The following is a 15,614-nucleotide window of genomic DNA, read 5'->3' as shown; positions in this document are numbered from 1 at the left end:
AATATAATAACCAAGAAACTGCGATAAGATCAAATTACTCAACTCCACCCAGCTAACACCGGGCCAGAAATGTGAATATTGTATGAGTAAAGACCACTTGAGACGTGTGATATGCTAAACATTTAACCACACACCTCACATGCGCAGCCAACCGAAACAAACAGACGAACACTGGCTAAAACTACACTATAAACCATTGCTGCTTGGTTAGTAGACACATCCATGTCATCTCAAAAGCGATACCTGACACGCCATGACATTCGCTTGAACTCACTGAAGCCGTGGACGCTGCCATCGTCTATTTTGCCACTACTGTTAGGAACAGTACTTGCATGGAAGCACGATCAAAGCTTCGATCTCCAAGTGTTCGTTCTCAGCGCTATCGTAGTCGCCGGTACTCACGCGGCGGGGAACTTTGTCAATTCGTACTACGAAGCCACGACTAGGAAGTACTACTCGAGTATCAGTGAACGTCGGTTCACGATAAACGATAGCGCACGGTGCGCATTCTACTCTTACTGCCTCGTAATCCCGATCTTTGCATACTTAGTGGTGGTTTCACGGGCGAGTATATGGCATGAGGCACCCTTGTTTATTATCGGCCTTTTGGCCTCCATGATGTTCGGGAATGGACTAAAGAATGTTGTTCCTGGGGAGTTTTTAGTGAGTGGCGTCTACGGTCCGCTGTGTGTCTTTTTCTCGTACTTGGTGCAAGTAGGAGGTTCGAGGCAGCTCAGCGCCTGGTGGATTGCTGTGTATGCACTACCACTTTCAATCAACACCGAGATCTACTTGCACAGGTAGGAATCCGATTGTTTTTATTCTTTTCAGGCCCATTTGTTTATTGTAATTTGCATAAAACTTAGATGGCTCAATATTATTATTTTTTATTTAATACTTATTGTATGCCCTTAAAATATGCAAGACAATACAAAGAATTCGGAAATGCCACTGGCGACCAAAGTGCATGTATGTTTCGTATTGTAGTATGATTGATAGCGTGACTTCTTATGTTATATTATAAGGAACATGGACCGACAGATATAGCTAATAAATCATTATCATAAGTCGATTCTATCGCGCGCAAGTAACATGTTGCGCACCGCAATACTGAAGTACAGAACATTCCCAAACACTGCTAATTATTTTTGAATACACAACTGTGAGAAATTATGATAGATCGAGATAGAGGTCTAAACAAATAAACGCTGATTCCTAATTGGTGTCAGAGGTCACAAAGGCTTAGTCTAGCCTAAGTCTAGCCTCGTACCCAGCATTGACCGAGAGAAGCCTGAAGACGGCTTATTTCTAGCCCTTTTTCGGTAGTCTCATACGCAGTCGTCCTGTCACGCTATGCGGTCAGTCTTTTTTTTTTTTGGTCGCTGCACCACGTTTTTCGCCAGGGGTCACTAAAAACATCGAAAAATTTGTACTTAGGAAGATTTTATATATGAGATAATAACGGAAAACAAACGATAGAATAAACATGATGGATGTTATGGTCAAACTAATGAGTGGGTAAGATAGACACGGCTCATTCCCAGTCCTTTTTACGACCTTACGTGTGTAAGTGGGTAAGATAGACATGGCTCACCCCCAGTCCTTTTGACGACCTTACGTGTGTAAGTGGGTAGAAGCTTGGCACAACCCGCGACGCTTCCTGTGGAACGTTATTTCCAATATCAATCACTTCCTAAAACTAATTCTTCCTCTGTTTTGACATTTCCGACATTTCCACAGCCAGAACATCCGGGATATCAAGATCGATCAAGAGCAAGGCGCACACACGCTTGCTGTGTTGCTAGGCAACCGTTTCTCCCTGGCGGTGTTGCCCCTGTTCTTACTCTTGCCATATATGGTCACGTGCGCCCTCGCGATGCTCAAGTCGCAGTTTTTCTTCCTCCCCCTCCTTTCGTCCCCCCTGGCCATGCTGGCCCTGCCCTCGGACGTCCATGACAAAGTGGCCGTGGCCCTGTTACCCCGAAGGGTGTCTATAGTGGGACTGGCGTTTGGAATTCTCTATCTTCAATGTGTTTTATATTGCAGAGTATAGGGAAATCTCAGGTATCTTAAATTAAGGAAAAAACATAACAACAGTAAAAATAAACAAGCCTGCAATATGTTTTGTCGCTTTTGATGCATTTTTTGTGGTCAAACTTTTTAACTGGCATTGGAATCCCTATTTTCAAAATGCTTTATATGGCAATGTAAAGACTTAAATCAAAGAATAAAACAATAGTAAGAGCCTTAGTGAGAATCTTCAAGTTTGATGTACATCTTTTCCGCCCAACTACGTTATAGACAGGTAAGACCATTAGAAATATATAAATGATTATTAAATCAAATTAAATTATTGCATCGTTTTATGTGCTTATGGTTTAGCTTGTTTCTGAATAACTGCAACTTTTCTATTTGTTTCCTGGGTAACATGATTTTTTTGTCGTTTTGTTTACTTTGTCTTTGAAAAGTTTCTTTTACTTTTGTTTCGAAGAATAGGAATATAAGAAGAATGAAAATATAGAGTAAAGATAACACTTGCAAATAGTGACCGTGATCGCTTAGTAGATATAAGAAGAGGTATAAAGAGCAGTGTTTGATAGACAAATATTCCTGGTTCTAGCCGCTTTTAGAGGATTTCAAATCAGTTCAATAAAAGTCAATGCGATCACAATGAAATCCACAATTAGGACCTCTCATTTTGCGATCGTACAAAATTACTCTGACAAAACGACAAAGAAGGGTTTCATCATTTCAACAATTTCTTTTGAAAACTATTGCGTCTTATTGCTTTATTCTATCAATTCCTAATTATTTGGAAGACCAAGTTGATGATGACCTCACATGGGCTGCATGTGCGAGCTGGGACGGCGGGCTTGACTTTACCAAGAAGGGTTGGTGAATAACGCGAAACTACTTTTGCCCATTTTTTTCCCGCAAAATAATTATAATTTTGTCTATAGTTCTAAAAGAAACAGCTACTCACATTTTACCTCTTATCGAAGGTAAAGCATAACAAGCAGGTGTGGCTCATTAATAATTCAGATGCTAGGAAAGCCACCAGCTGTGTGCTTGTCCTCACCCTGGTCTATGATTGGCTGGTTTGAATTCGGACCCAATCTGCCACCTGTCAGCTCACTTGTTGATGTATAGCTGCAGCAAAGAGTTGCTACTAAATCACTTAACTCTGCGCACAGAGTAACGCAGTAACTAAGTACTTGATTTAAAGTAGATACTTCCCTGTCTTTTAGGGAGCAGATTCCAAAGATGCAGACCACTGCAGTAGTACTCGCACTTTTTGTGGTCGTCTCAGCGCTAACAGTCGAAGTTGAGTCGTTCTGTAGACGCCCTTACGACTTCGCGGATTGGCAGCGGCAGTCCCTCGCAAGACGCAGCAAAAACGCCGACATCATTATCTACGCCGAGATCCTAGAGAGCCCTTGCAAGAAACCTATCCCACTGACGACGCTACCTCCTTCGACGATCCCTACAACAGCACCAACCTTGAACCTCACCGCACCTCAGAACTCTAGCAACAACATCAACTCCAGTAGTAACTCTAATGTGACGACCAGTCCACCGCCACCAACCACAACACAGCCACCAAGTACTGCAGCTCCGACCACGGCGGCTCCTACGGTACCGGGCCCGGTTCATAATTGCAGCTACGAGTTGTATAACACTACCTTAAAGGTATTGTGCGTGATTAAAGGCGGGTCCATGCCTGAGATCATACATCTAGATGGTATCGGCATAGACGAGAAAGAGATGTGTGTCCACGAGCATCTGAATGAGACGGAAGGCATGTACCACATGTATGACGACGGAAGATATGTTATATTTCTCAGACGGTAAGTGGGCTCTTTACTCCACCATAAGGTCAGGGATCAGTCGTGTTAGCCTCACGGAAGTCAGTCAAAGCTGGCGTTTAAGGTGGGGAGGGATGGTGCGGCATGGGTTGGTTAATAGACAAAATCAGGTGCGGATAAACGAGTGATACATAACAAATGACTTAATTGATTACTTTTTGCAAGGCTTAGAGCCAGCTTTAAATCCGCAGAACCAATAATCATATCTTGAGTACGATTAAAAAAAGATTTTCTTTAAATAATCCAATCAAAATAAAAGAATACCAACTTAAGACGCTTGTAACTGCTTAACGGGCCCCCGCAGCAAATGTGAATATGCATCAAATTGACCACACGCGCTTATATCAGAAGTATGCCATTGGGGGGAAGGAAGAGAAAAAGTGAAGAAGGAGACGGGGAGAAGGTGGTGGTGTGGAGAGGAGGTGCAAGGAAGAGGAGGAGGAAAAAGAAGAGGGGGCGAGAGGGAGATAGAGAAAATGCGAGGTGCTGAATGTGAGGAAGGTGTTAGGGAGAAGATTAGAGTAGACAAAGCATAGTCATCTGGATACTAAAGGTTGGTTCTCACTAGGACGTAAGCGCAAGCGTAAACGAAAGCGCAACACAAGTGTGAATCGGTCAAACATAAGCGCAAGCGCAAGAAAATCACGCAGTTGCGTCCTCTTGCGCTTATGTTCTAGTGAGAATCGGAAAACTACGTGCGTTCCGCTTACGTCCAAGTGAGAACCAAACTTTAGCGGTCGTGTTGTTTCCATTCAAGGGAAGAAGACGTCGAATCACCGCATGTGTTTATCCCTCACAAGATCAACTACCAGCCCGCCTTCACCGAGATTCGAGACGACTCGGAATTGATGCCCGTCTTCAGAGTAGCAGGCCGGCATGCGCATGCGCCGAATGGAGTGTGGGTCAATAAGACACACGAGGCGTGCAAGTCTTATAACGGCGCATGCGCACTAGTCACGTCACTGAGTACCATGCTGGTGATGGCGTTAGTGGCGATTGGTAGTGGCTATGCTTCACAATAAGTGACTTGCTTTATCACTTTTCACGCTGCTATGGGTAACGCTGGTGAAAAAGCCAGGCGCGTTTTAAAATAACCCGGGGTAAGGGAGGAGGGGGTGAGTAGAGTATGCCTTAACTATGTGTGGCAAAAAATAATCAGAATCATGCGGGCCATTTAAAACACGCCTGAACAGCGTTCAAAGCATTGGCGTAATAAACGTAAACAACAGCTAATCTATAAAGCAAACCTTAAATCACCTGATCAGGTAGCAGTCGCGCCATACTTACACATATGCTCGGGTTACCTAGTGATCTTTGCGAACGCTCTCTTCTAGCCGGACAAAGGAAGCACTGGAACTTCAAAATTATGTAATCATTTCATATCTTTTCAATTAAATGTGGATTTTCATTAAAAGTTTTACAATAATTCATTTTCTGTGCTATTGTCTGGCGTGTGTTCACAACAGTCTAGCATGAAAAATCCTGAAGCGGACACACCGTCTAGGCGGGACACACACTGCCTGATGAGACACACGCCATCTAGCGGGACACGCACCGTCTAGCGGGACTCATATCGTCTAGCGGGACAGGCACCGTCTAGCGGGACACACGACCGTCTAGCGGGACACGCACCGTCTAGCGGGACACGCGCCGTCTAGCGGGACACACGCGCCGTCTAGCGGGACACACACCGTCTAGCGGGACACACATCGTCTAGCGGGACACACACCGTCTAGCGGGACACACGCCGTCTAGCGGGACACACACCGTCTGATAAGACACACACCGTCTGATGAGACACACGCCGTCTAGCGGGACACACCGTCTAGCGGGACACACGCCGTCTAGCGGGACACACGCCGTCTGATAAGATACACACCGTATGATGAGACACGCCGTCTAGCGGGACACACGCCGTCTGATGAGACATACCCCGTCTAGCGGGACACACGCCGTCTAGCGGGACACACACCGTCTAGCGAGACACACGCCGTCTGATAAGATACACACCGTATGATGAGACACGCCGTCTAGCGGGACACACGCCGTCTGATGAGACATACCCCGTCTAGCGGGACACACACCGTCTAGCGGGACACACGCCCTCTGATAAGATACACACCGTATGATGAGACACACGCCGTCTAGCGGGACACACGCCGTCTGATGAGACATACCCCGTCTAGCGGGACACACTTCGTCTAGCGGGGCACACACCGTCTAGCGAGACACACGCGCCGTCTAGCGGGACACACACCGTCTAGCGGGACACACACACCGTCTAGCGGGAAACACACCGTCTAGCGGGACACATACACCGTCTAGCGGGACACATACACCGTCTAGCGGGACACGCACCGTCTAGCGGGACACACACCGTCCATGAGGACACACATCGTCTAGCGTGACACGCGACCGTCTATCGGGACACGAGCACCGTCTATCGGGACACGAGCACCGTCTATCGGGACACGAGCACCATCTAGCGGGACACGCAGCGTCTAGCGGGACACACACGGTCTAGCGGGACACACACCGTCTAGTGGGAAACACCACGTCTAGCAGGACACACACCTTCTAGCGGGATACACGCGCCGTCTAGCGGGAAATACACCGTCTAGCAGGACACGCACCGTTTAGTGGGACACACACCGTCTAGCGGGACACACAGCGTCTAGCGGGACACACAGCGTCTAGCGGGACACACACCGTCTAGCAGGACACGCACCGTCTAGCGGGACTCACACCGTCTAGCGGGACACACATCGTCTAGCGGGACACAAGCGCCGTCTAGCGGGACACACACCGTCTAGCGGGACACACACCGTCTAGCGGGACACACATCGTCTAGCGGGACACACATCGTCTAGCAGGACACGCACCATCTAGCGGGACTCACACCGTCTAGCGGGACACACACCGTCTAGCGGGACACACATCGTCTAGCGGGACTCTCACCGTCGAGCGGGACACACACCGTTTAGCGGGATACACACCGTCTAGCGGGACACACACCGTCTAGCGGGAAACACGCCGTCTAGCGGGACACACACCGTCTAGCGGGACACACCGTCTAGCGGGAAACACACGGTCTAGCGGGACACACGCGCCGTCTAGCGGGACACACGCACCGTCTATATTTAGCATTTTTAAGCTGGTTATGCACTCTGTATGTCTTTTAGCATTGAGGTTAACCAAATATCCGCAATAGAAAGTATTGATAATGAAGATAAGGAAATGGGCGGTCTGAGGAAGGAAGGGTGACCCCCAATGACGTAAAATAACTGATATATCGAACGCAAATGAAGTGTAAGCTCAAGGACTCTAAATGCTGATTAAGACAACACGATTCAGTCGTATGCGACTTGCCCGTGACACCTCTACACTTCGAGTCGTAGAGTGCAAATCAGCCTACGACTCGCTACGACGCAACACCTCTATCACTCAAGTCGTAAAGTGTACCAACCTATGACTCCTCTAGACGCTTATTTTCCTTTGGTCGCGAAAAATTCCAATCCATTCTTTTTTTAATCTAAGAACGTCTGATTATTTGTCGAGGATGAACCGCGTTCGTTCGCTATATAGGATGATCCCCGAATTACTGTAAAATACACATTATCTAGTGTAGACTAGGGCTCTGTGTATTCCGTACAAAATACAATACATACAAAATCAAGAGGCGACCAGCTATAGCATACAAAATTAAGAAGCGACCAGCCATAGCATACAAAATCAAGAGGCGACCAGCTATAGCATACAAAATTAAGAAGCGACCAGCTATAGCATACAAAATCGAGATGCGACCAGCCATAGCCTACAAAATCAAGAGGCGACCGGCCATAGCATACAAAATCAAGAGGCGACCAGCCATAGCATACAAAATCAAGAGGCGACCAGCTATAGCATACAAAATTAAGAGGCGACCAGCTATAGCATACAAAATAAAGAGGCGACCAGTCATAGCATACAAAATCAAGAGGCGACCAGCTATAGCATACAAAATCGAGATGCGACCAGCCATAGCATACAAAATCAAGAGGCGACCAGCTATAGCATACAAAATCAAGAGGCGACCAGCTATAGCATACAAAATTAAGAAGCGACCAGCCATAGCATACAAAATCAAGAGGCGACCAGCTATAGCATACAAAATCAAGAAGCGACCAGCCATAGCATACAAAATCAAGAGGCGACCAGCTATAGCATACAAAATTAAGAAGCGACCAGCTATAGCATACAAAATCGAGATGCGACCAGCCATAGCCTACAAAATAAAAAAGCGACCAGCCATAGCATACAAAATCATCCTTTTCATTGTTTTCTTCAGTGAAAAAGGTGTTATCCGTAAACAACTTTATCGTCTCTACTGTCTGTACTGCCTTCACGGGTCGATAGTTAGTATGGCTATTTATTCTGTCAACGAAACAGCAATGTTCCCTCCCACCCTGCTGAGGTAGGCAGCATTCTTTAAATTTATTTTTCGGCCTTTGCAATTTGTTTGCTATAAAAGAAATAACAGTGGCTTCCGGAGCTCGTGTGCGCCTCCACTTTAACTAATCTTCGCAGACAGAATTTTGTTTGTTTTGTAAGCGGTGCACTCCTGGTGTTAGACGATAAATATTAAATGAATCGGGGTTTTCATTGGATATTCGGGGTTTTTCTTGGAGTTATTTCTAACCCCTGTTTTGACAAGTACAAAAAACAATTCATTAAAGACGAAGACTATGTTTCCCGCTGTTTTGCAGCGTCAGGTACAAATAGTTAGCAAGTATTTCTAACCACAGAGTAATCTGAATCGTCACCCACAAAGGCTTGCAGGCTTGTTAAAGATCCCTTTTTGTTAACGACACAATGGGGCAAAGGATCAAGGCTATAAATATATCAAGGCCAAAATAAGACCCAGATGTTTTTTTATAAAAACATCACATTTACTAATGCATGCCACAAATGGACAAAAAAAATAAAATATATTACTGATAAAATTAATACTGAAACTCATCAAAAAATTGAAAAAATAAAATGATGAAATATCTCCCCCCACCCGGTATCAATAAGCAAAATGCACGCGATCCGAAATAATCGCATATGCAACTGAACGCATTGTTCATTCGTTATCTTTAGGATAAGCTTTCTGATCTGGCGTATCTTGGGGATTTTTTTCGTCTCGAGACTGGGCCAACGGGAACAAATCCTTGAAGTTATGAGCCCTGTAACCACCATGAGGTAACGTATAACTAAGATGGGTTAAATAAAATGACCTTTTCACTCCAAGTGTACGTATACGATGTTACCAGATTGAGAGAGTCCCTGGGATTTTTTAATGAAAACCATTGAAAGGCTCCTTCGCCGATAAGGACAGGATGCTAGAGAGTAATTGATCATGAGCGCGCGGTACTAGACCCTTTAGAAATCTCGAACATCGAGAGCTTACTGCGTGTAATAAGGTCGAGATAAGATCTTAGGCAAACCGCGTAAAGCTAACAACAACAAGCTGGTGCGAGATGCAATTGACTAGGGTGATCAAAGGTCTTGTATTGCATACTCTAAATGAACTCATTTAGCTTTAAAGAATTGTTCTAAGAGCTATTTGCACTATATAACAACCCGCCTGGGTGCCTTAATTTCGCCTTTTCTAAATGGTAATCCGTTTTCATAAAAATGGTATTAGCGGATTAGTGTCTTTAAGTTCACGCGATCACCCGGTCCCCTGATTGCCTGTGGAGTAACTAGACCATTCCATGCATGATTATGCATCGCACTCGATCTCTTGGAGGTGTTCGTTTGCACTTGGGTTGGATTTCAATTATGTGTTAATCATTCGGAGTAATCGCTAGAGGTATTGTGACACTCGCTTTTAGATTACCGTCCGGATTTCTTATCCTCTCGCACAGTACCTTCTGTGCTATAATATCCGGTTGCAATCAAGAACACAAATGTTAGACATTAAAAAGTCAAATCTAAACAATTTTTTTTTTCTTTTCTTTATATCTGAATTTATTTACAAGGCACTTAAAAACTGTTAAACACCTTTAGGCAAACAATGTAGTTGGCATTGTTTTAAGGCACCGAGTCCTTAGGGATGTAGTAAACCTTTCTGTATATTTTTCTTAAAAGAAGATCGGCACTCTTTTGAGATGATTTTCTCGCGTTTGCGGACGTTCGCATAACGGTATTACTCTTTTTCGAGAACTTTTTGTTCAGTCGTTAATTACCAAGCTAAGCTTGCTCACTAGAACGGAGGTGTTAATGGCTTTACTTTTGATGAATGACTGGATAGCTAGGTATTGTTTCTGAAGTCTTCCTCATACTGATGAGACGCATACACTACTATCTAGTTAATGAATACTTGAGTCGCCCGAACCTGCACCGTTCACCAGTAAAGTGTGGAGACTACTGACAGCGAAGGGCTTAAATATCATGATATAGTATTACATTCGCTAATATACTATTGTTGCTGCTAACTGGGTGCAACTTTAGTATGGAATTGTACATTTCCGCTGTATTTAAGCGGCAATTATGGGTGTTATATTTCGAGGTCTCGCTTGAACCAGCGGACGGACTAGTGCTTTGACAATAACTGCACGTTTAAACAGAGTAAAACTCTCTTCTTCTCGTTTCGGTGTCATTCGCGCACGGAATGTGGAAGGTGAATCGTAGCGAGGGAATATCTCGCGCGGTCTTTTCACCCACTGTCTCCAAACACGTATTTACGACCATTCCAAGGCTGTTAGACTCTCAATAAATCAAGTATTTAGCCACATTATCTGTGTGATAATGACGCAGTGTAATGTCAACATAATACGCCAACAATACCCAAAATGTGAGAGCCGTGGGGCCGCACCACCAAGCTTCATAAAGTCCTCATTCCCCGATATCTGCACTAGCACCTCCACATTCCCTTCCAGCGCCGTATTAGCATTATTATATCGGCGAGTCCGAGGCAATGTCGGCTGCTCCAGCCACTCTTTACTCGTAGCTAACGTCTTAACCTTCTTTAATCTCTTCTTCTTCTTTCTTTGTTTTTGTTTTTTCTTTCGACACCGACAAGCTTTGTCGTGCTTGTCGTCCTTGCGCGCAGGATACCTTGACACACTTGTTGTCGGAAAGCTAGGACAGCCCGATTTTACATCACTGCTAGCATCCAAAGGTACCGAAGCATTTCGACCCGACTCAAACATGATCTCGCGCAAAACCGCGAGTTTGTCGATTTTGTGAGCTTGTCCAACGTGCACGGAAGCTCTCTGAACGTTGATCTCATCAACACGCAAGACACCAGTGTCGTAAGAGTGCTCCACGAACACTACGTAAGTCTTATTGAGTTTCGCAGTTGAGTGGACACACACTCCTGGAAAGTCACCGAAACCTGTGATATTGACCAAAGCTTTTAACCTGGGCCCTTTTATAATGCAGTGAAGCCGGAACTCCGCAGTGTAACGACCGGCTGTCTTTTGTCCATTATTTCCCTTAATACGAGTACGAGGGCTTGCTACTACCGTCCCGTATACGACGATTTGAGCCTTTTTAGCTCGCTCTGATGGAGTCATAGGCTGCCAACCTTTTGGCGGCGAGCATTCTTGGGTATATTTAGTCAAACAGACGCAAAGAATTCCGAGTGATATGCAAAGCTTGGACCACTTCATGGTAGAAAGCGCTTTAGCCGAGCAGAGCTTGTGATCTGAGTTGTCAATCGTCTGTGCACCGTAGTCGAGCACTGGCAGACTAACCTACAGGCCGTTGTGGACAAGCATCAAATAACATTGGTGGGCGGGCGGCCTTTACGTCCTTACGAAAACACCGTGGGAACTAAAAATAAGACAAACATTAGCCAATAACTTGTTGATACAAGCAACTACTGGCATCAATTTGCGATCGCTTTTGCTGCACTGTTAGCTGTTCGAAACAAATTAATTGTACAAATATTTATCGAACCTACCGTCTCCGATAGAAAGAAGGCTGGAAGCGCAGGGTCGAGCTACAAAGATATTCTGAGATCGGATGGAAGCCCAGAAACTGAAATATCCACTGATAGTATCGGGCCTTTGGCTTGAGTATAGATTAGAGGGCCAACGAGCTTTAATCCGATTAGCGCTCACGTTGTTATAATATTGTACTAGTAGAGTGACACTGAAGCCAGCAGTGATATGCAAATAGCCCTTGTCTTCTTGACGATCTTGCCTATTATAAGCTAGGAGGAGCGATCTAGTCCTCTATTGTGTGCTTGAAAGGATGAAAATAATCCTGGGATAATAGAATTGCAAATAACTGTCGGCATATGAGAGGTAGGAAGGTCTTGCTTGCTTTGGGCTTCTGATGGACACACGGTTACTATCAGTGGGCACATCTGATGGACTGGCAGCCGATGTCACTGCCAACTCTTCAAAATCCTCACACGATAAGATCAAGCTGTTTTGACTATAAATATTTTATATTAATGCGATACACATTTGTCTATGATTTGTGGAAAAACTGTGTTGTTTGTTCTTTGCTGAATCTAAACACTGCATGTTTGGTAGGAAATAACCAGAGCTGCTTTCTCATTGATTCCTGTTAAAGAATTATTACACTCCGTGGCGAGGAAGATTTGATTACGAGACGACCATATATCACCTTAGTGAGCTTTGTTATGACATTCTTAACGATTATTTTATAAAATCGAATGTTAATAGCTTGTACGTAGTTACGACCGGACGCTTACACTTGAAAATTCTGCAGGCCATTGCTGCAGGCGAGTTCAAATTAAAACACCATCATTCCAGGCGACGTTTATCTCGGCTTCCCATACCCAGTGAAGAATGTCATGAATTTGAAAACTGTACATGGTCGTGTATTACGATATCGCTGTTCTTTCCGCTAAGAAAAGCGTATGAAGGTGTGTACGCTGTGCAAGTTATCAGAACGCCGCTGGTGCTTAGCACTATTAGCGTTAATTACACCAAATAAAGCCAAAGCAGAGGTGGAAATAGGGATGGAAAATGACATCGTATTACACTTATCTCTCATTGCAAATCATTGATTCGTCATGTTCTTTTGTAGTAGTTCTGCACTGTTGAAGTAATGTTTTGCTCTTCAGTTTGGTAATTTCCGTTATATCACAAGGTAAAACTGATAAAGAAGAAAAACTACAACCCAACCCCCATCTCGTGATCTTTATTAACTTGTAAAATATATTGAAAAGAATTGCAAAATATTTTTCCAGCCCCATATTCAAACACATTGCAATCTTTTTTTTCCATTTTGAGGCTTCTATTTTGGCATATAATTCGAAACCGTGTACTGTCATTTAGCACTACAAACATGAAAGGGCTCTTCAAAACAAGCAAGGCACACAAAAAATCCAACGCAATTATGTGGTCACTTGTAATCCCCCCCCACAGTGGTAAAAACACTTCTAGGATTTTTAAGGCTACGTAAAACACAAGTCCTAGGGCAGAGTCGATTACAAAGACTGAAAACACTAATCATTTTCCGTACTTCCGTCCTGTCGTCCCAAATCTAGGGGTGTGAATCTTATAACAAGTGCACTTTGTGCGTCTTAGCGTATACTGTATGTCCATAGAACAGCCATGTCAAAGCTATGCTTAGGACAGTTATTGTTGTCTATGTAAGTCCATGACAGTTCAACTAGTGCGTTCCCGTTCTTTTTTCCTCACGCGTATTTATGCTTCTCTTTTTCTTTATCAGAGCCAAAAATCCCATGACTCGTGAAACGTTTTTCTGTGTTCTTACACTTTGAGTCGCATACATTTTCTTGCCCTTCCATCCACATCTTCCCGCCATTTCAAGCGCCATTTTAGTCTACGATTTTTCGGCCCCTATCTTCCCGACTTTTTACTTCCTTTTGGCCATTTCGGCTCATATTTTCCTACCAATTTGTTTTACATTTTCCGCCATTTTACTTCACATTCCACGCCCGTCCAGTTTACATTTTTCGGCCATTTCGGCTCGTATCACCCCATTTTGCTTCACATTTTCCCGCTATTTTAGTTCCCATTTTACGTCCATTTCCGTTCATATTTTCCCGCAATTTTGTTTTACATTTTCTTGCTATTTAACTTCATATTTCCCCGCCATTTTACTTCACATTTCCGGTCGCCATTTTAGTGAACGTTTTCAGTCAATTCTAATAATAGGTAGGGAACAGGATACAGGAAAGGAGTTGTTCCTTTGCTGTGTACACCTTAATGTTTCTACTTTTGTTAAGGAAAAGGCTCATTTTAAAGCATAACAAAAGCACATTTTTTTGGGTTTTGCTTGACAGGAACTGAGAATCTTCATCAGAATTCGCGTCAGGAACTTCTTTACGAACCCGGCACTTTAATCGATACTGTTAACCAAAAAGATGATATATTTTAAAATAAGATCAACTCTATTTCTAGTGCATCGTTCAAGTTAAGGTCAAGCGTTTAAATGTCAGGAAATCTACAGCAAAATAACAAAACATGGCTGATAACAAACAAAGCCAGACGATGAGACGAGGGCTGACTAGATGATAGCTTACGAAAAGAAAAGTCACGAAAATTAAATCCAACAGAATTCCGAAAAAAAAAACACATCTTAAATACAGACTTTAACAAAACTATTGAGTTTTACGATGTTTGGAAGGGATTTGCGGTGGAAGTGCTGTGATGAAATCATGATTTATAATCCAAGAATAGAACGAGCTTCTAACATTGTATGCATAGTAGAAGTGATGATTGTGATAAACTGCCAAAAATGGGATAAGATACCAGAGTGGACGAATCCTCTATCTCTCTAGACTAGAATAGGTTGCGATCAACTACCCAAGCAATTGGTGAAGAGTTGAATTGAAATTAGGGTTGGCACGACGTCCACATGACTCAGGCAGATGAGCGATCGTTTGCACAATGCTCTGTGTTGGGGAGCAGAACGTGTGCAAAAACCATTTACTCGAATCTTATCGGCCACCATTGGCAAGATAACTAGTTGACTGTCGAGATAAGGACTCAATTGACCTTAATTACTTGCACAGCGAAAGCGAGCTGAGTCAAAACACGACCCCTCTATCAACCCTCATCGTGAAAAATGGATGTTTTTCGGCTGTCAATGCGATTTCCGCAAAGACTTATTAAATTTAAGGAGAGCGAAAGCAATATATCACCGGACAGCAATAAATTATGGCCGGGCAATATTTATTACAAACAAATGTAGCCCGTTTTTCATTTCGTGTGACAGACGATAAATTAGAGAGGTCGCGAGAAAACAGCCGGAATTTTAACCAAAAGCAGAGAGCCAACGGAGCGACGAGCGTTATAGATACGGAGAGACATATCGCATCATACACACTACCCGGTATACGTAAAACCCGTTTACGCTCGTCGCTCCGTTGGCTTCTGCCTTTAGTCGAAATTCCGGCTGTTTCATTCTCTATGATATTGCGGCTTGTGGTTTATCGCAGTTCCTTTTTTAAACTATACCGGATATTTAAGTCAACACGTGTTTCGCGGCGCTAATGTGAAGAAGATCTTCTAAACCACAAAAATTATAATGCTGTCCGTAGTCCGAGGTGTTTAGCGACGGAAAGAGGGTGAAGAAGGTGGTGGGAAGCTCCTATGGGTGTAACTTCCCTTAATGGCTGTTGAATAAAAATAGAAGTTTGGATCTAAATTCTAAGAGAATTTTTCGATTTAATACTTCCATTTTCTCTTGCGCGATTTTTTTTTCATTATTCAATGTCCCCCTCCCTACAAGCAACGCCGACGGCGATCTCAGGGAGAACGTGACCCAAAG

General features: G+C 43.9%; 3 protein-coding genes across 3 annotated transcripts; 2 read left to right on the top strand and 1 right to left on the bottom strand.

The window, feature by feature from the left end:
• The first annotated feature begins 76 nt into the window (after positions 1 to 76).
• On the top strand, positions 77 to 2,250 carry LOC5507771 (ubiA prenyltransferase domain-containing protein 1). The gene is made up of 2 exons (XM_001628347.3): positions 77 to 800; positions 1,741 to 2,250. The coding sequence occupies exons 1-2, from the start codon at positions 223 to 225 to the stop codon at positions 2,051 to 2,053; spliced, it is 891 nt and encodes a 296-aa protein (XP_001628397.2). The 5' UTR covers positions 77 to 222; the 3' UTR covers positions 2,054 to 2,250.
• Positions 2,251 to 2,354: 104 nt separating this feature from the next.
• On the top strand, positions 2,355 to 5,292 carry LOC116614910. Its single transcript, XM_048724773.1, has 2 exons — positions 2,355 to 3,848; positions 4,624 to 5,292. Exons 1-2 carry the CDS (start codon positions 3,265 to 3,267, stop codon positions 4,886 to 4,888), a joined length of 849 nt encoding a protein of 282 aa, XP_048580730.1. The 5' UTR covers positions 2,355 to 3,264; the 3' UTR covers positions 4,889 to 5,292.
• Positions 5,293 to 9,824: 4,532 nt separating this feature from the next.
• On the bottom strand, positions 9,825 to 12,794 carry LOC116614921. The gene is made up of 2 exons (XM_032376510.2): positions 11,800 to 12,794; positions 9,825 to 11,669 (listed from the first exon to the last, which is right to left on the bottom strand). The coding sequence occupies exon 2, from the start codon at positions 11,504 to 11,506 to the stop codon at positions 10,610 to 10,612; it is 897 nt and encodes a 298-aa protein (XP_032232401.1). The 5' UTR covers positions 11,507 to 11,669; positions 11,800 to 12,794; the 3' UTR covers positions 9,825 to 10,609.
• Between the last annotated feature and the right edge of the window lie 2,820 nt (positions 12,795 to 15,614).

This window comes from Nematostella vectensis, chromosome 3 (assembly GCF_932526225.1).
Source record: "Nematostella vectensis chromosome 3, jaNemVect1.1, whole genome shotgun sequence".
In the NCBI taxonomy this organism is placed as follows: Eukaryota; Metazoa; Cnidaria; class Anthozoa; order Actiniaria; family Edwardsiidae; genus Nematostella; species Nematostella vectensis.
The sequence above is the reverse complement of the archived record's forward strand: the minus strand, read 5'-3'. Positions and strand labels throughout refer to the sequence as shown.